The sequence below is a fragment of the Henckelia pumila genome, chromosome 4 (assembly GCF_033568475.1).
Source record: "Henckelia pumila isolate YLH828 chromosome 4, ASM3356847v2, whole genome shotgun sequence".
Taxonomy (NCBI): domain Eukaryota; kingdom Viridiplantae; phylum Streptophyta; class Magnoliopsida; order Lamiales; family Gesneriaceae; genus Henckelia; species Henckelia pumila.
Window position 1 is genome coordinate 123,413,205 of NC_133123.1, and position 21,152 is coordinate 123,434,356.

Here is a 21,152-nt window from a genome sequence, read left to right on the forward strand (position 1 = left end):
CATCAACTAGTTAACAATTGCCGAAATACATGTTAATCATACAGAATGATGTTGCAAGAAGTCAAAAACTACTGTTCAATTTAAAAAACGAGAGTAAATATGAATTTATCTTCTCCAATTTCTGTACATCTTGTAAGATCATCTGCTACATCCTACTTGTTTTCCCTCTCTTTCTCCTCCACTAAACCAATAATGTAAATATACATACTTTAGGCCAAATAATGTAAGGGAAGAATCACCTATACAATCGATCAATGGACATACTATCCCCCTTTTTACATTCCCCCAGGGAGACGAGGCCTTTTCATTTGGACTTGAAATCAGGCAGGTACCAAGTCAAACATAGACACTCAACTCTGCACAAAGCTGATGTGTCCATCGACACAGTTGGTAAAATGCAACTCTCTATTTGCAGGATCTCTTGGTACTAAGGAAGATGGATATTGCCTGCCACTTCCTAGGAGGCATCTGAAAGCCATTAAACGAGAAAGTCGACAGTGCCAGAAGAATCCTGCTCCAGCACGTCAATTTCTGCTGAGATGCAATCCTGTTAAACAAGACGGCTTTATCAGGTTGACTTGATGACTTCTGTGATAAAGGAAATCATAGTCCATTCCTACGGTGGGATGGATATGGAGATGAGGGATTCAAATCAACAGAAGGATTCAACTGAGCAGGATCCCTCAGGAGTTGCTGAGCCACACGATCAGCCAAGATAGACTGTCGGTCATAAAGTTCTGCATGAGCAACCCTTCCAAATTTCCTTCCAAGAGCATTGTTGTGGCAGGATGCCAGTTCCCGAAAAGCATGAGAGCCGGAATGAACTCCTTTAAGAATGTCTGGATCCCAGTAAGAGAGGGAATTGGCACAGGGACTTGGTGGCCGCTTTGGTACAACGGAAAATCCATCGGGCATTAACATGGATTGATTATATGGGATGGCACCAATCCCACCTGTTAGAGGTGTGGAGGAGCCAGATGTAGCGAGGGGGCTAGATATCGGCGACGGAGACATCCTCCCACTCGGGTGCTGAGGAGACCTTGGATGTAGAAGAGGACTACCAGTTGGAGAGACAGGGCATGATATGTTCCTTGGAATGTAAACATCACTGCAAGCATGAATTATTTAGAACCACAAAACAAGGATGAAACAAATTATCAAATCTATCTACGCATCATAATTAACTAATTACTTCCATGATTCCATGAACTACGTTTTTAAAATAATGAAGTGAGATTTAGAGGAGGACCTTGGATTAAAATTAGATTTTGACACTCTAGTTGAGTGGATGGCAAGTCTGTCTGGATCCGATTGCAGACTTCTTGTATTACCAATGCCCTACAAATTATTTCAAACATTAGGCAAATAAATGTTCCAACTCTAGAAAGGGTCCACCTAGAAAATTCAAGCGTGAATTTCAGAAAATAGCAAGTACCATGGACTTGGCAGCTTTTGACATTGACGAATGATCAGAAGATGCAGTACCCAATATGTGTTTTTCCAAAGGAACAGCACATTTTACAAATGGGTGCTCCAACAGTTGAGCAGCCGTAAGACGATGCTGGGGATTGCGTTGCAAACATTTTCTCACAAAATCCTTCCCATCATCTGATAGATGATCTGGAATTGGTGGAAGCTCTTTACTGTTCCCGATTTTGAACATGGCAGCAACCTGTATGACAAAATGCAGTGAGCATCAGACAAGCAAAGATTGTCACCAACATTTTAGTCATAGTTGATAGTACACCCATATGCAACAATGGAGAAGTTCAATCAGATCATCTTCAACTGGATACACCAAAGGTATCCACTAGTTAAGAAAGAATAATGAGAAGGGAATAAAACAGCAAAAGAATGAACGAATTCCAAAAATCTCATAGTCCAAATCACACACCCCTTCATATTGGCTCCAAGGTGGTTTTGACGTAGCCATTTCCAAAACAGTGCATCCAAGACTCCATATATCAACAGCAAGGTTACAACCATTTGAATTTCTTATGACCTAAAAGAACGAAGAGATATAACGATGCAGCTAGCAAAAAACAAGTCACAGATATCAATTACAGGATTTTAGTGGGGGAGGGGGGTACCAACCTCGGGTGCCATCCAATAAGGGCTACCTTTAAACGATAAGGGGCAGGTTTGCCCTGTAACCTGTAAACCACAAATGAAGGTAAAAACTCAGAACCATTTAGGCCACATAACTATGCATGAGATCAAACTTCAACTATACCAGAGACACTTTCATCAACTAAACAGAACAGTCAAATGAGTCATATCTTAATATTAAAACTACTTTAAACTAGGGGTCCTTGTGGGTGGTGCACAATAATTGTCATAACAAACCAACCAACATAAAAGGCGATAATTAGTTTCACTTTCGCAAAATCTGGATTTGCCATTGTTCTAATATGTTTCCAATTCACTAGATTAACTCCGACTTTATGTTGATTTCTGTTGCATGAAGCCTTTTTCATTCAAACAAGTTAATCACCCATGAGAAGAAACAGGCTTACATGTTTTGCCATGCCAAAATCTGCCAACTTAACACGGCCATTTGGGTCCACGAGTATGTTGGCCCCTTTAATATCCCTGTAATATATATGCAGCATTCAGTGCCTTACTATTATTTATTCCAAGTGAATAAATAATCCAAACCAAGCATGCAAAGGTGATCAGATTTACCGATGCACTGTGTTTTTAGCATGTAAGTATGCGAGCCCTGCCAAAATTTGTTGAGTATAACTTCGAATGGCTGATTCTCCTAATATTCCATATTCTTGTAGAATCTTATGGATAGAACCACCCGACACATATTCCAAATATATATATAATCTATCACCCACCTGATCACATACGAATATTTAGAATCAGCGGAAGATCAGGTAAAAGGATGCCATGCACTATTTTAGGAATTCTATTCAATGAATTACGCATTATACTAATTTAAAACTATTTACAATAAAAATATTGTTCAGTAATAATGTCTCCAAAATTTATGACCCACTGGAGATAAATGAAAATGATCATAATATCAATTGCGAGATCATAAACAAAATAAAGAGAAATGCATTTGGTTGACAAAAGTAAAACAATGGATATCTAGAAAGTTCACATGATGATGCACCACAATAGAATCGGCGAAGTGGCTGGAATGCAACTGACCGTTTCAGATCCGTAATACTGCACAATATTAGGATGCTTTAAGCGACTCAACAACGCAATCTCCTGAGGAAACAGAAACTATCGGTTATAATTTCATGTTATGTAATGCAATAGTAAGAACAATGATTTGCAGTTAATTTAGTACCCAGAAAACTATTAGCTTAGAACAACTTCTAGAAAATAAGAATATCCAGAAATTCAACAGACAAAAACGACTTACTTGTCCTAACTGCTTCGCACTTTCCTTTGATTTTGCATCATCGGCAAATAAAGTGACCTCCTTCATTGCGCACATTTCTCCGGTCTCACTAAAATCAGCAGAATGCCACTGATCAGGAAACTACTAAAACAAATTAACACTCCAAAAAGTGCACCAAAAGATTGGGATTATAGATTGCATAATAATATGCCTTGAAAGCTTCCATCGACAAAAGGATATGGAGCAGATATATGGAAACCGTATTTACATAAGGAAATAAGAGTTCACTTTTTAAATTTCCGCACCTGTTAAAACCAACGTAAACATGTCCAAATGTGCCTCGGCCAAGCAATTTTCCTCTCTTCCAACGCGAACCAGGGCTTGCGAGGTTCTCTGCTCGTCCAGGACTGCGCGGTACTGAAGGTGATGCCACAGCAGAATTCGGCTGAGAGAAGGGCGAAGAATTTGAAATTATTATAGGAGGAAGGGGAAGGCGATGACTCTGTTGTCTTGAATCATCAGGCCAGTTACTCATTGATTCAGAGTGTCCCCCTCCAGCTCTAGGATGAATTGGTGTCACAGCACCACTGTGAATTCTAGAACTAGGGCCAGGACTTGCCATTCTGGGGCTAGGGTTAGAGGAATATTCTGGGCTTCCTCTGCTGGGCTGCCAGAATAACTGCCCTGACATATCTCCTCCCATTGAATTATGCCCAGAAGTCTGGCCTGAGCCAGGACTTGAGCATTGACCAGATCCAAGCAAGAGGTGTTCTGGAAAAAGCTTTCCAGCAGGAAAAACAGAGCCAGACATTTGCTCATAACCAGAAATTCTCATTGGACTCCTCGACGGACTAGACATTGAGCTATCTGGAGCACTGAAAAAGGCACCGTAATGCGGGACCTGTAAATTTGGTACTCGATTGCTCAAAGGTCGTCTTTTAGGTGGTGATGAGACGGTTTTTTTAGCAGAGAGGTTAACAGTAACAGGTGTCTCCCTTGAGATTGCCGGTGCAACAGAGGACTGATCTCTAACAAAAGAACTTCACCAAGACAATACGAGAAAACGAGACCTCAGGTTAGTAAGACATAAAAAAAAAAAATTCACATAACTTAATCAGAACTAACTGAGCATATATAGTTTGATTGATGTACTTTGTCCCATGATTTTAGAACTCCACTCACCTAGAAGGACTGCCTGCAGCGGTTCTGCTACCAACATCATAGTCATTTGCCCGAGGACTTCGTTGGTGAGAATCAGCTGGATCGTCACTTTCAACGGAACATTCACTAGAGATCGAATGAACTATGGCTTCGCCATCCATATCTGTAGGGTCTGGCTTTTGCCAAATGCATGTCGGCCTTGGGATAGGAGGAAACAATGATGATTTCGAGACTCTTTCTGGCTTTGGTTTTGCCGATTCACGCATTGCAGAATCTGTGCGACGAACATTTGCAGTGCGCAGGCGCATACCTGGAAGTGGAAGTGGTTGGGGAGGTCTTTCTGCGAAACTTTGACACCGTGCAACATGTTTGGAAGGTGATGGAGATCTCGACACGGCCTGTGATTGAGACCCTCTCTCTGAAACTATGTCAGTGGTGCGTCTTCTAGATCCTCCTAATCTACCGGAAGGCTTACTTTCCGGACTCTTAAACTTCTTATGCAATGTGTCAATAAAACTTTCTTTGGATTTTTTCTTTTTTTCTTCTTTTGACCAAGACTTTCCCCACCATGAAGGCATATTTCCTGAAAATTAAGAGATGAAAAAAATGATGCTATGCTCTCAGTACAAATTGCAGCAGCACTAGAGCGTATACTGTTTACAAGCATCCTTAGTACTCAAAAATGTTATTTAACTTTTTCTGTCTTTAGATATTTTATCAGCCACTAAAGACATGATTTTGATCTTAAGAAACATCATATTTCAACTACTAAAGAAATGATTTCTAACTCTCGGTAATGATGTAAATTCAAGTATCATAAAAGTCTAAATTTACATCTGATCAGTGTATACGACGAACAATAGCTGCACCTCCCTGACTCCCTCATTTACTTAACGACCATTAAAGTTAACTGGATCAAAAGGTTGGATTCGGTGATTCTTGCAGAAAACAGAGCAAATAAAATAAAAGAAATCCGCATGATAAAATCTCCTAATCATGCTCCAGGCTCCGGCCACCATTTTCTTTGTTCTTTTGCTAGCCCGTTGGCTAAAATCCGTCATCAATTTCTACCAGCTTTGTCAGCCTTTTCCTCCCCCATTATACATACACGATCAAAATCTGAACTAGTGAATCGTGTGATTTAAGAGGTATCAACAACCAAGGACTAGCAGAAAAATTAGGCAAAACACAAGGAGGACGAGTCTTTTACCCCACTTCAAAAGTACAACTCCCAAGATTATCAAGTGTTTCCCATTTTCCCTCCCACAACTTAATCAGCAAACATCACTGATCTCACAGTAATCAAGTACAACAACAAAATTCCATCTCTACCATAAAAAACCAAGCTTTCAACTACAGATCTAAGCATACATCACAAAATCTCACCAAGAACTGTAACTCATTAACTTCAATCAATTAAAGTAAACCAAAAGAACAATGTCACGAGAACATACCGAAAGTTCTGAGCTCTTTCAAATCACGCGAGCAAAAAGCTCACTCATTCCACGAATACCACCGAATTTGGGCGTCCGATTCCACAAATCCGTACGTCCGAAAGCTTGAAAACTACGCCGGGTTGGATTGAAGTGGGTTTCTCTTAGTGTGAACTAAGAAATTCTGAAGAGATCGCGTAGAGAGAGAATGACGTTAGAGTTCACAGAAGAGAGAGAATAAAGGGAATGGGGAGTTGTCTGAGTGAAATGTATTATAATGATGATATTTAATACTTCCATTATTGTAATTATTATTTTTCCTTAAATATAAACGGACACTAAACTTAATGCAAATTTGGTGGAATAAAAATAATAAATGAAATTTAATGCAATACTATTCATTGAACATATAAATTGCTCAATCATATGTATACATATGTTTATCTCCCTCCTCCGTCTCACTCATTTAGGTTATATTTTCTTTTTATCAATCTCAAATATATAATCAGGTTTACATATTTAATGTTATATTTTATACTATGTTACTGATTTATCCTTTCAATTAATATCATTAACTTCTTATACAATTATTTTATTCAAATCTTCATTGAATAAAGTTAAATAGAAAATTTCTTTCAAAAATATACTTTCTCAAAAAATTTCTTAATTTGTGTGAAAACACACACTTTATTATATTAATGGGATGGAGAGGATATATATGGAGAGAGTTCTATATATATGACTATATGAGTAGAGAGGATATATATGGAGAGAGTTCTATATATATGACTATATGAGTAGATATCTACTGAGAGTGTGACTATTAATTTTATACATATTTATAATAAAAAGTAATAATTTATAATAAAAATTAATACAATTAAGATATATCTCACAAAATTTATTCGTGAGATCGTTAATTTTATACATATTTATAATAAAAAGTAATAATTTATAATAAAAATTAATACAATTAAGATATATCTCACAAAATTTATCCGTAAGATCGTCTCACATGAGTTTATATATATATATATATATACACGATATCGGGTTTGATACAAACTTTTTATATCGCTCAAAAAGTTATGTATATAAAAACACGTATTTAAGGTACAAACTTTTATCATGATATTAATTGTTATTAAATTAAATTACATATTAGGATCGGGTTGCTTAATGTTATACTAAATCTATAGTTGAGATAAACGGTCAATTCGAATATTTCAAATTATATAACTCAAACTTAAATACCATATTTCAATTGTTTTCACAGCAAGAATAATTGTTTTTATTCATGCTATCTTCTTCCTTATCTAGCAAGTCTTGTAATTGTTGCTTCAATACATGCATCTCCGACGAAATCAGATTATCACAATGCTTGTCCAATAATTATACTCACTTGCAATTTATGAAAATGAAACAAGTGATCATTGTTTTAATGGATTCAATCACTTTCCAATTATTATACTTACTTGCAATGTATGAATCAAACGAGTGATTATTTGATATCCAATTATATGTATAACCGAATCTTATCGACTATAAAAAATATTATATTTAATGATAACGATGTAATTATGTTTTGGATAGGTCACATGAGACGATCTCACAGATATTTATCTATTAGATAGATGAGTCGAGACCTGATTCATATATATAAAGTGAAAAGTAATAATTTTTTAATAAGTTGAGTCGATAACTAAAAATGTCTTACAAAATTAATTTGTAAAACGGTTTCACAAGAGTTTTATGTTAAATTTTACACACATCGAGCATGTATCTAATGCATTATTATTACTAGTGCACCAGACATGCCGATGCGATGCATGCATACATACATTTTTAAAATATTCGTGTGATGATTTTTGTGTAATATATATATATATATATATATATATATATATATATATATATATATATTTATTAGATATGATACTTATATATTAGATACGATTTTATGAGATAATTTGAACGTTGAGATATATTAGAGAGAAGTTGGAGAAAAAATAGGAAAAAAATTGAGAGAGTTATGAAAATGACTAATAAATTCAGATCAACAAAATTAGATAACAAATATTATGAAAAATAAAATTATAAACAAACTTTGATGTCGCATTGACATATTAAAGTTAATTAGTATGAGGTGATAAATTTATATAGTGTAGATTATTATTATTATTATTATTTAAACAAAAGAAATGCATAATTTTATTTTTAAAAAGGTTTAAATTACTATGAAATCTTATCCAAATCCAACCCACAAAAACTTTTTTTAATTGTCTTCTTTTCATATTCCTTAATGAATTTATGCATCCAAATACACTTTAAATTTTGTGCGGGGTGCAATTTTCATTTTTTTCCCCGCAACGTTTTCTTCAGTTTGGTACTTTTGAGTTTTGAGACGTTATTTGCACACTTTATTTATTTTTATTTATTATTGGGTATATGAGATTCTTAATTTTGATGTTTAATTAATATTTTTAAAGGCATAGTTTAGTACATAGAATATGATAAGTATATGATATATAACATAGGGATAAATTAAGGATAAGTAAAATGGTAGGATATTATATTAAGGCTCCGTTTGGTATCATTATTAATAATCTATGTATAAAATTATTCTGTCTAATCACACGTTCTTTTCATCATATTATTTATCCATCTATTAATTATAATTTTACATCAATCAAATCATTAATTACTTATCTTACATCAATCAAATTATTGAATTAAAATTATTATATTACCCCTTATAAATAATATTATTTATATTTTTTTATTATTAAAAGGATAATATGGAAAGCTACCATTTTTATATAAAATTTAATCAATCAAATCAAATAAATTATAATCTATCAATCAAATCAAATTAAATATTCACTATCCTTTCTTATTTATTTTTTATTACATTGCATTACTTATCTATACATTATTTAACAAGAGTGATTAAATTTATATATTTGATTGTAATGACGAAATTAACCTTAACATAATAAAATTTATTTATCATTGTTATTCAAGATCTTGCACCTGCATAAATGTAATAATTAAATTTGAATTTTTGTAGTATTTTTTTGTTTGTATTAAATCTATCACATCAAATTAAAGGGATACATAGTTCACTTGTCGAAACATTTATCACCAGCTCATTGATTTATCATGAACTTTTTAAAAATGTACCAAACATGGGATGAGATGGGATAATTTATTAATCACTCACTTATCAAGACTGCGTTTACTTAATGAGATGTGATTACATGTGATAAATCATATTAAGGCTGCGTTTACTTAGTGGGATATGATTATACATGGATAAATCATGTTAGGATTATTAAAATGAGTTTAATGGATATAGAATAATAATGGATAAACGGTAACATGTTTACTTCGAGTTATTAATTTTGACATTGAAGTAATGATTGGTGGACGAATTACAATTTTATCCTTCACCTATTATAAATAATCTTATGTTTATTTTTTATTCATAAAATTTGGATTAGATTATTTTTGAAAATTTTAAATTGGGAGAGGGTAGATTAGGTTATCTATGTATTTTTTTTCAAAAATAATGATAATGATGAGTTATACCTAGAAATATGAAGGATGAGATATCACGTCAAATAAGATTAAAAAAGGTGAAATGACGGGCTTTGAGATTTGAGGAGAATTGACCTTTTTCAAGTAAACAGATGATGATATTGGATTAATAAACTCATCCTACCTTTATCAAGTCAAGTAAACGCAGCCTAAGACTATTAAAATAATTTTTAATGATTTGGAAGAATGATGGATAAACAATAACATGTTTACTTTGAACTATTAATTTTGGGATTGAAACAATGATCGATGGACGAATTATAATTTTACCCTCCACCAATGTTAAATAATCTTATGTTTAATTTTGTATTCATATATAATTTGGATTTGATTATTTTTTAATATTGTAAATTATTATTGATTTACAATTGAGTCATTTTCACATATCAAAATTATTGGTATAAAAATATGTATTGTTTTAAAATAGTTAAAATTGATAAACTGAGTTATAAAAAAGATATATAGAGAAAGAGAAATTGGAAAGGAAACAAAAAAATTAAAGGAGGGTAGATTAGGATTTTTGTACATTTTTTTCCACAAACATTATTCAGGATATGTTATACCTCATGTAATTAAGGATGAAATATATCATGAAATAAGGGTTGAATGACGACGGACCTTGAGATTTGAGGAGAATTGATTTTTTAAAAGTAAACAATGGATGAGATTGAATAATAAGCTCATCTTATAGTTATCAAGCCAAGTAAACACATATATGCCTTAATCTTAATTTTTTTTCTTTAGTGGACAACATGGTACTGGCCGGGGATAGTAACACGATTTAAAAGTGAAGTGTCTGCGGCTCTTTAAGGTAAATAAATATTTGTTTAATTGCGTGAAGAATTAAATATTGGTGTGACATAATTAGAATAAAATTTAATAGAAAATTTGTCAATAAATAAGGCCTTGGTGAAGTCACATAATAGAGATATTAAACTGGGATGTTCTATGAACGCCTAAATAAATGTATGGATCCGTTAGAATTATTACACCAATAATAATATGCTTATTGCTGGGGACTGTATAAAATAAGTTATTGGAGAAATTAGAACGTCGCAATTTTAAAAGCGTTTCATAAATAAATAAAAAAACTTTTTTACAAACTTCTACGAAGAGTTATTACGTATCGTACAAATACATTGTTTTGTACGTTGTTATTAACGGATAATTTTCAATGAAAATTCTTTTAATCCGACTCGTTGGCTCATGAGTCATGACTACTCCACTTTATCCAAATGTATTGATTGGGAGTGCCACAATCAATACAAATAAACTTTAGGCTTAATTTATTATTCCCAATCAATACAAATAAACTTTAGGCTTAATTTATTATAATAATTCCAATTAAAGTTCATACGAAATTGTATCCAATTAAATTGGTCCTCTTCTAACATTTGGCCCAACATGGCATTAAAGTGAGTTATAAATATTATATCAAAGAATTTAAATCCAAATTTGCAATTATTTTTGGGCCAAAAAGTGGAATATAATTATTGCATAGCACGATATGACTGTTGGAATTTGTGTTGCTCTCCATCGGTAGTTATTGTATTTATAGTAATGTGGACCTCTTATTTGATTCATTTTCAAGATATGGCCCCTTTCTCTTTTGCTAGTTTCGATGAATATAACATCAGATGTATGTTGGTTTTGAGCATTTTTCACTTGTTATTTCCACCAAAATACTTGGACATGTTTCAACATCACTCGTCGGATAGAGGGACGGGTGTATGTTCTCACTTTATACTCAATAATCCAAAATCATTTCAATACGTCGAGTTTGTATCTTTTAGGTGAATTTCGTATATTATCTATTATTATATATAAAGAGAAATGACACAATAGACACAGCAAAACTTTTTTACATTCCAACAATACACTTCTAACATCTCATTGATCCACATTTTATTTTATTTTATTTTATTTTATTTAAAAAAACCCTTTCAATCATATTAATCCATATATTTTTTTTTTCATAACCTCAACATTTTTACATGCCTAGCATGTATATTTTTATTGGTTAATCACTAAATCTATTAGTGAATTTTCAAATTATAAAAAGAAAATTTTATCTCAATGATGTAAATATTAAAATTTTTATTATATTCAGATTTAATTTCGATATAAAATTGCATAACAATTCATTTAAAAAAAATAATTTTAATAATAAAATATTTCAAGAACACGCATTGCTTGTACATTATCGCTAGTTATTTTAAAGAAAAAGAGAAATATAAAACTCTTTTTGTATTTTTAAGTGATTTTCTATTTTTACCCTTTAAAATATATACAAGAGAAAAAACATCTTCATTCATGTTTTAAAAACCATTATATTGTATATATGCATTGCGTGTGTCCCATCACTAGTATTTATGGTTGAAAAAACTAATTTTTTGCTATTGTATTGTAAACTTAATTAAATCACTTTTTTTAAATATACTAATTAACATATTTCTTTTGAAATTTGTGACCCCACTCACTTATTTTTCTCATTTTGAGTGGGGTCAAAGACTCAAATACTTGTTTTTGTTTTGTATTTTGCTTGTGTTTGCAAGATGGTTCTTAGCTTCTTGCCCGATCTTTAAAAAAAAAATGGTTCTTGCCCCGCTCAATTACAAGCCACCTTGATTAAAAAAATAATGATAAAATTACAAGCCGCCTCCGTTCATGGGATAATGGAGATTTTGTTCCATCACACTATCATCTGAATTTGGATTCGTCAAATAAAATATTGTTTATAAAATTATAATATGATCACAAGAATGGGTTAAATTGGAAAAGTGATTAATTCATCACTCCTACAAGAAGTTCGACCCTAGCTATAGGGGTATTATGTTGGGTCCTACATGAAAAATACTGTGGCTGGATCTTGATCTTGAAAATGCATGCAAAGGGGATATTACACCATTCGCAGGGTCGAATGACCCCAATCTTACTATCATGTGTAAATGTAAGTATATGATCATTTCGTCACCTATCACATAAATATTATACGAGTTATTTTGACTCTTATCCTATACTTCATATTTGACATTTAATTATCTTAATTGATTTGTTATAATTTTTATACTTACAAAGTAAGTATAAGTCTCATGTACATAAAATATAGGGGATGTAATTATATAAAACCAAATATTAAAATATTTTATTTTATTTTGTCAATATATATTTAACTTTTCCTTTCCTTTCTTTTCTTTTCTTTTCTTTCTTTTTTCTCTAAAAATCCTAATTAACAATAATATTTATAGGAAAAAATTATTATTCAACATCGTATCTGGAAAAATATTTATTTTTAAATTATACTTCTAAAATGTAGAGTTCAAATCAACCCTAAAGTTTGTTTAAATGCCGGCTACACAAAAATAATTTTTTAAAAATATACATGTAACTTTTTTTTGAAGGCAATAAATATAAATTTTATTTATTGACAAAATTGCATATCATAAAAAAATTGTATATTTTTTTTATGTTTTAATTGCTGGAAATATTTGGCACATATGATGGCTAAAATGCATGCAAGGGGGGATGAATTTAGGCAAAGAAAAATATACTTCATTAAAAAAAAAACTAACCTCAGTCCTCACAAAACGTGACTTGATGTGAAATTTCTCTTTCTCTTTCTCTTCCTCTTTATCTTTCTCTTTCTTTCTTTTCTTTCCTTTTTCTTTTCTCTTCTTTTCTTTTTTTTTTTAAAAAAAAAATTGAAGTGAATTTTTTTTTTTTTTTTGACGTCGAAACCCGCAATCGTTACCTTTCGGTGCGCTCTGGGTAAACCCCCGTCTGTCAACCTCGAAAAACAATAAATTGAGATCGGACCCGCACAATATGATGCCTTATTTTTTGTTGATTTAAGGCTAGTTTGCACGTCAAGTGATTTAAGCCTGGTGCATGCAGTATCTTCAGTCCTCATGAAACTTCACTTTACACATATATATAATGGTTTTTTTTAAAAAAAAATTACATTGACTGATATAATGAATAATTTGTAACATAAATAGGCGTGACCAGTGATTAAAATTAACCCGAAATTTAAATCATATATCATATATATAGAAAAACAAGAACCTAATGTTACTAGCTAACATATTCGAATTAAAATAAAGCTATATATCCAGAACCAACATTTGAACACGTTAAAAGTAGCTGACATGTTTATGCAAGTTGCAACTACGACTCTGTGCTTAGACTCTCTAGCGACAAAACTCGAGAAATAAAATGAAAATAAAAAAATTTTTAAAAAAAAAAGAAAAAGAAAAAAGAACAAGGTACATACATTATATGTTGATCCAAGAATGATAAATTTGGCACACTTTGGTGATTGCAACAGAACAACAGAATCATCCATGAAAATCCTGACAGTGGACCAATCTAACCAATACTTTAACATTTGTTTTTCAACCCACATTTACTATTTGGCTTTTTATTTGGTTTCTTTCATATTGTGAATAAATATTCAGTGTGACAGATTTCAAAAGGACGAAGACAAAAGCACAATATTTGCTGATTGATATTCTAGGCATCTTGTGTAACCACAAAATTATGTACAATAATAAATTCTATGTAACTATGATTTTTTTTTTCACTCGATCTAATGTAGAATTATAGGAGTTTTAGCCATTACACCAGTTGTGGCGATCACGAGCTAGTCTAGTTACCAGAGAGAAGAGGGCGAGATGAGAAGCGGGGGGTGGGGTTGTTTCGGGAGAGGGGGCGGTAATAAAGTTCCATTTTTGTTTTTCTATGATTGCATCCTCTTTGCTCTTGTTCATGAATTTCACCCCGAGTGGCAACTTGGGTCTTGGTGTAATTGAATGGTTACAGTCTGGGGACCATCAACCATGTAAGCATTCAAAGTGTAAATGTGTCTGCTCTACAAAATTAAGTGTTGACCTTACTCAAGTACCCAAATTAAAATCAAGATTCTTGAACAACATATACGAATATGAACAACGTTATTCCTCGTATCATTCCAATAACCAATCTAAAAGATGGTTTTTCAAATACCTTTAAAGAGGTTTTGAGGGGACAAACACCCCACGTCTTGAATAAACACAGCCCATGTGCTGCAAAAACAACATTCAGGATAGAAATAGGGCACAGTTTAAAGTTTGGCAGTCAGCTTATTAGGCTAGTCTCTGGAAACACTTCCACAAGAATGTTCCTATCTACACTCTAAGCCGAGGCTCGCTAACGCGAACTGGCGCCACAAAAGAGCTTATTTTCTCACTGCAAATTTAATTTAAAGAGTGTTTGCAATCACTAAAAAAAGTGATTGTTAGCTTTTGACTTAAAAAAATCACTTTTGTATGTTTCTTAAACCTAGATTATGTGTTAGCTTATGCTTAACTTAATTGAAATCCAAAAGCTAGTCATGTGGTGATTTTGATTCTCCAAAAGTGATTCTAATAAAAAGTTCATTGTTAAAATCACTCTAATCACTTATTTATCAAACACTACCCAACTTTGATTTTTAGATTCACATTTGTTTCCAAACACTACCAACTTTTGATTTTTATTAAATTTTTTTATAATCTATAAATTAATCACTTCTATAAAAGCACAATCTATTTCAAACACTCCCTTAGACATCTATATGATGAAATATTTCATTTTATGAACTATATAAAAACAGAATTAATACAATAGGAAAAATCTTGAATACTGTAACTTATTGACTAGCAAAAGCTACATTGGTACCTTTTTGTTTGTGAGTTTGGTTCTGGAATCATACACACATACATGATTAATTTCTCTCTCATAAAGAACTCCACTATCTTTGGAAGTTAAATGAAAGTTATCTCAAGAGAGTTCAACCTTACATTTGAAGATCTTACTCAAGCCGAAGAACATAAGCACACATTACATAGATTGTATTAGATCTTTAGGATCATTTTTGTGCCTAGTGTTGTATCGTAAACACAATGTTGTAAAGTCAGTCGAGTTGTAACAGAATCGATCGAGGATTGAATTCTTGAGTTAAGTCTAGGAGTCTCAGTTGTAGGCAGGAGGGTAAGTCCTAGCTGAGGTCGGGTGTTGCAAATTGCTTGTAATACTCAAAGTTTTCTAATGATAACCTTCCGGGGTGGAAAAATGGGTGATATAGGAGCAGTTTAGTCTTCGAACATCGAGAAATAAATTGTTGTGTTGTTTATATTTTTGTTGAGCATACACACTCATTCATATACTCAATCAAGCCATCTTGTTACTGTTCAATCTATCAGTGAACCTCATTCCGCACTTATCTAATTGGTTGATTGACATAGACACACGAGAAAGAAGTAGTTCAGTTGTCAACCCAACTAAACTCGGTTTAATTACAAGAAAGCAGCAAAGTTTAAGTGTGTATTCATCATCCTCTTCACACATAATCAATCAAACAAGTGGTTTAAAGACCCTGACCGAACCTATCAAATATCGATCTACATCACTCCTTAACTAGATAGTAATGTCAGTGAATATTTGAAATGCATATCACGATTTACAACATACTGAGCATATATTACTCCTTCAAGACAACATCATCTTTGATTCAGTTGGATAATTATTTGACTACAACTAAAATATTTCCACTGCGAAACATGTATTACTACTAGAATATTAAAACATTTGGGCTTCCTATTCAATTGTCAAACCAAGCATGATGATAAAGCTCATTCCCTTCCCAACTTATTATCTCGTACCAAGCATGTTCTTAATTATGTAAACTAACAATAGACCAATATATAAAATATAATCTCAAGTCTAATCTATTCACAAACTAAATGACCGCTGGCTCGATTGAAAAATACCTTAGCAAACGAGCCTTATTGAGGAAAAACTTTACGTATATATAATCTCCAATATCATCTATAATCTTAAAAAATGCATACCTGATCGACTTGCTCACCATGATTGTCCCAACTATCCCCCAGAATCCAATGATAAAACCCAGCCCCATAAAGATATAAAATCCAAGACCAACGATTAATGAATCCTCATCATGCGATGCATTGCTGAAGTTTGAATCCATGAATCCAGACGTGGTTCATAATCTCCGGGGCAAGATTTATCGAGTATAGGACGTCCACAAAGTAAAGAATTCCCAATGTAGGACGAATCATCAAAGTGTGAATCTGCTGGAATCCTTCCAGAAAAGTTATTGTACGACAAGTTCAAGATTCCAACTCCCAATTTCCAAATACCGGATGGAATACCACCAGAGAGAGAGTTTCTGGATAGATCAAGAAAATCCAAGTAGGAGTTCATGTTACCGATTTGTTGAGGAATAGATACTGTCAAGTTGTTCCCTGAAAGATTCAATCCGATCAAGCCGATGAGTTGCGTGATTTCAGATGGAATTTCGCCCACTAAATAATTGTTTGAGAGGTCTAGAAGTTTAACAAGTGAGAAACCATTTAGATACTGGACCTCATGTCCCTTCCACATTAGATACGCACCATCCAACAAACGGCTTTCCACTAAAAATGCATTGTTTATACTTGGATGGGCCATCGATCCGTCGGAATACTGTAACGTAAAAGGAGTTGGTTTTTGAGTCATGGCCTTAAGAAAATGTAGGCATTTTGGTATTGCTCCAGAAATATTGTTTGAAGAAAGATCCAAGACTTGGATATTTTTTAGACTGCACATGCTTGAAGGTATGGCTCCATGCAACTCGTTAGCGCGTAGGCTTAGTAAAAGCAAGTTTCCAAAATCAGATCCCTGCAGCCAATTTGGTATCTCACCAGTTAGCCTATTGTTTCCCAGATCAAGCATCATCAAACTCGTGCAGCTCCTCATGAATGAGGGGATGCTTCCAGAAAAACTATTATTTCGTAAATCCAACCATATTGATGACTCCGAGCAGAGTGAGCGTGGGATTTTTCCAGAGAAATTATTGTTTGCCAAATTTACAAGTTCTGAAGAGCTAACAAAGTTTGCAGAACATTCAGGAAGTTGCTCGGAAAATAGGTTATCTGAAAGGTCTAGCAAATAGAATATGCTGGTATTGCATAGAAACAACACTGGACCCATAATTCTGTTTCTTGATACATCTAATACAGAACCTAGCCAAATTTCAGGTAAAAGTGCCAATGCCTCCTGGTTGTTGAAGGAGGTAGAGAATGAACCATCGGGAAAGACACCATGTATTTGGTTATTAGATACATTCAGATGTCCTAGTTGAGAAGCTGTATCAGCGAACCACTTGGGAAATATTTCTATGATTTGGTTCGAGGAGATATCAAGAAACACTAACTTAGCCTGATACCGCAACCATTCTGGAAACCGTGGTCCTATATTGCATCCAGAGAGACTCGCGGCTATTAGATGAAAGGTTGGTATCCATTTAGGGCTACAATTTAATGTCAACCGCGAGTTAGAAGACAACTCCAATACCTTTAACCTTGAGAGATTGAAGAAAGCAGCTTCCAAGATGTTGTCTTCTAGCTGATTCGAACCAAGAAACAAAAACTCCAGTTTAGACAGGTTTCCGATACTTTCTTTTAAAGGTCCATTGAACATATTGTGCTTAAGATACAACTCTTTCAAGCATGGAGATAACGTCAGATCGGATAGAGCACCCGTAAAATTGTTTGATGACAAATCAAGAACAACCAAATGCGGAATATTTAGGTAGCCCTTTTCAATGATTCCGTTGAATTTGTTATGCCCCAGTGCTAGTCGAGTCAAGGACGAGAACCTCGAAAAATCAATCAATGATCCACTCATCATGTTGAAGCTCAAGTCCAGATGCTGCAATTTCTTTTCCAGAGGCCCATACAAGTTAGCTAGCTGGGCAGTCAAAGTGTTATCTTGCATATTCAAGTGTAATAAACTAGTCATATTTCCAAAGAATTTAGGAATCCCGCCTTGGAGTATATTAAGAGAGAGATCGAGATATGCAAGGGACCTAAGGTTTTGAAAAGCAGGGAAAATGGGACCGGTTATATTGTTCATTGAAAAATCAATAAAGGTTAGGCTATTGTTGAAGTTGATCAAGAACCAACGGAATGTGGAAAATGATTGAAATGAATTGTCTGAGAAGTCGATGATAGAAAGAGGAGTTGAAGCATTGAAGGAAGGTAGAGAAGAAGGCGGTACGTCTTCGAGGTTTGCATCTCTCCAGTGTATTTCTTGAATGGAACTTAATTTACTAATTTCTTGCAACCAATTGGTTTTCTTGTGATCTACAGCTACCCAACTGAGTCCAAGATATTCCAGTGATTGAAGACGAGATACCCAATCAAGATTTTCACTATGAAGATCATTCCGGCTAAGATCAAGACATAGCAAATTGGAAAGATTTCCAATACTTTGAGGAACCGTTCCACCAAAATTGGAATTAGACAGATTGAGATAATGCAATTGGTTGAGTGAACCAATGAAGTCTGGGATGGAAGAATATCCAAGGTCATTGTGACTGAGGTCTAGGTAATTTAAATGCTTCAGTTGAAGCAATGAAGGGCTGATTTTACCTTGTAGAGGAGCATAGCTATAAAGTGGTAATGGGCCACTAAGACTCAATCGTGTGACATGATTCGTCTGGTTATGGCAGTGGACACCTTTCCATTTGCAGCACTCTCTTTTATTCACTCCAGTTCCCCAAGACGAAAGTCGGCCATGTTCATCCACAAGCTCTTCCTTGAAGCTGAGAAGAGCTTGCCTCTCCGTATCGAAGCATCTGATCATGTTATTTCCAGAAGCCAATGAAAGCATCACAACAAATAAAAGAAGATCAAAGATTTCATCTTTGATGGACATCATTTTTATTTTTTTTTTTGGCTTGGATCAATTCAATGTGTGAACAATATAATTGTGTGAGAGATTTTCTTCCATAAATTGGTACTACAATTACCAAGCCGTGTTTATAAGGATCGAATAATATTTTTTCATGAATATGAGTCAGATCGAATAAGATATTTATGATACAAAATTAATTTGATCTCACGATAATTTTTGTGTAGCGTAATTATGCCAAATTTATCAATCTAGCTCATTTAAAAAAAAATAAAATAAAAATTATGTTATTGTATTTTCTTGAAAGTTCGATCCCAGAAAATTATGGGATTCAAAAAAAAGAAGAAGAAAAATATTATGAGATTCAAGTCAAAGTCTCGTGTATTACTGTAACACTCTTTGTGGAACCAAGATAATAATATAATAATAGAGAAGTGAGGGCTGAAACAAACTTGAACTTAGTCGGTCAACCTATCCGGCCTTGACTTCATGCAAATTCAATTCAATTGTCTTTCATTAGATTTTAATCTCTTCAATCTCTATTTTTTAAATTTTTTTGATATTATAATGCTCCCACTTTTAAAAGGTACGTTCATCAAATAATGATGAAGTTTGTAGATACATTGAGAAACATTTAATATTTTTGTGGTTAATTTTGAGGAGATTTTTTTGGAAATTTTTTTAATAGCAAATTTTACAATTTTTCCTGTAAAAATATGTGTTTTTAGCTTCTATAGTTTTTGAATTTCTCACTTAAAAATTCTAGCCTGGGTGGAGCTGAAATCCTGGCTCTGCCATTTTTCACGCGAGAAAGCATGTTTTTGGAATGACAAAACGGCTTCTATTTTTATGTTTAGGATTAGAAACTTTTTTTTTTATTTCAACATTTGAACAATCAATACATTCCCTATTTCCAAAATCAGTTAACGACATTCACATTTCATTCAAAAAAACTAATTTATATCACTCATAAAATATTACATTATCTAATATGCAAAACATGCAAATGTAAATCCAAAAAATTAATATTTCTAATTACCAAATCACTTGACAATATACACAATATGCAACCAACACAAAACCCGCACCAAACCCATCTTATTGTCATCCCTAAGTCTAGAACGAACCAATCTTTTGTCCCCGCCCCCTTACTCTCTCTATCTCGTGGGAGACGCGAAGAGCTAAACCACTTTTAAATTTGTCAGGTAAATTATTCAGGGCTCTCCAAGAGACGGAATGATTTTGTAAACAAAACAACTTTCACATATAGAGGTCGGAATGAGATCTTTTCCAATTTTATCATCCAATTTGTTATAATTAATTGAGGTCATTAGAGTAATTTTGTTATGATCTATCACATCATAAATCGTTTCCAAATTTATTACAACTCAAACCTCGAGAAAGATGAACCTTAAGATGCAAAATATGTCATTTGTTACAACATAAATAATTAAAATTATTTAGCCAATTTCAACAAAATTTTATTGAATTTGAAAATTTGTCGAATGAAGAAAATAAAATTACAAAATATAATGATGCTAGAATGGAAAAAGTGTTTTCAGTTGCCCATATTTAATTTTGGGGCCTTGGCCCATTAAGGCGACTCATATATTAAAACATTGGACTTCAAACACTTGCCGATTTGCGAATTAAAGAATGATCCAACACATTTAATTTGTGGAAACTAAGAATATTATTTTCAAGGCTCATATCCAAAGCAAGGAAGAGTTTATAGTGCCCAAGTGCTACATCCAACGATTGTTTTTTTTTTTTTTTTTTTTTTTTTTTTTTTTTTTTTTTGCATTTCAGATATTCATGTGAACATTTGAAATGCAAAAATTAAAAGGATCGTTGGATCTTCACATGGACAGTGTCCA

At 33.2% G+C, this 21,152-nt stretch overlaps 2 protein-coding genes across 5 annotated transcripts; both read right to left on the reverse strand.

Moving 5' to 3' along the window:
* Positions 1–49: 49 nt before the first annotated feature.
* On the reverse strand, positions 50–6,196 carry LOC140894720 (mitogen-activated protein kinase kinase kinase YODA-like). Its single transcript, XM_073303311.1, has 12 exons — positions 5,980–6,196; positions 4,547–5,108; positions 3,670–4,404; positions 3,386–3,473; positions 3,166–3,228; positions 2,686–2,846; positions 2,517–2,592; positions 2,095–2,154; positions 1,895–2,002; positions 1,436–1,672; positions 1,250–1,338; positions 50–1,108 (listed from the first exon to the last, which is right to left on the reverse strand). Exons 2-12 carry the CDS (start codon positions 5,101–5,103, stop codon positions 604–606), a joined length of 2,679 nt encoding a protein of 892 aa, XP_073159412.1. The 5' UTR covers positions 5,104–5,108; positions 5,980–6,196; the 3' UTR covers positions 50–603.
* A 7,107-nt stretch (positions 6,197–13,303) lies between these two features.
* Positions 13,304–19,352, reverse strand: LOC140860089 (receptor-like protein EIX2). 4 transcript variants are annotated; one of them, XM_073262859.1, is made up of 3 exons: positions 16,428–19,352; positions 14,563–14,621; positions 13,304–14,380 (listed from the first exon to the last, which is right to left on the reverse strand). In XM_073262859.1, exon 1 carries the CDS (start codon positions 19,300–19,302, stop codon positions 16,522–16,524), a length of 2,781 nt encoding a protein of 926 aa, XP_073118960.1. In that variant the 5' UTR covers positions 19,303–19,352; the 3' UTR covers positions 13,304–14,380; positions 14,563–14,621; positions 16,428–16,521. The 4 variants fall into 4 exon arrangements, with proteins under 4 accessions (XP_073118960.1, XP_073118958.1, XP_073118959.1 ...); XM_073262857.1 differs by having other exon boundaries at positions 13,304–14,423; XM_073262858.1 differs by lacking the exon at positions 14,563–14,621 and having other exon boundaries at positions 13,304–14,428.
* Positions 19,353–21,152: the final 1,800 nt, after the last annotated feature.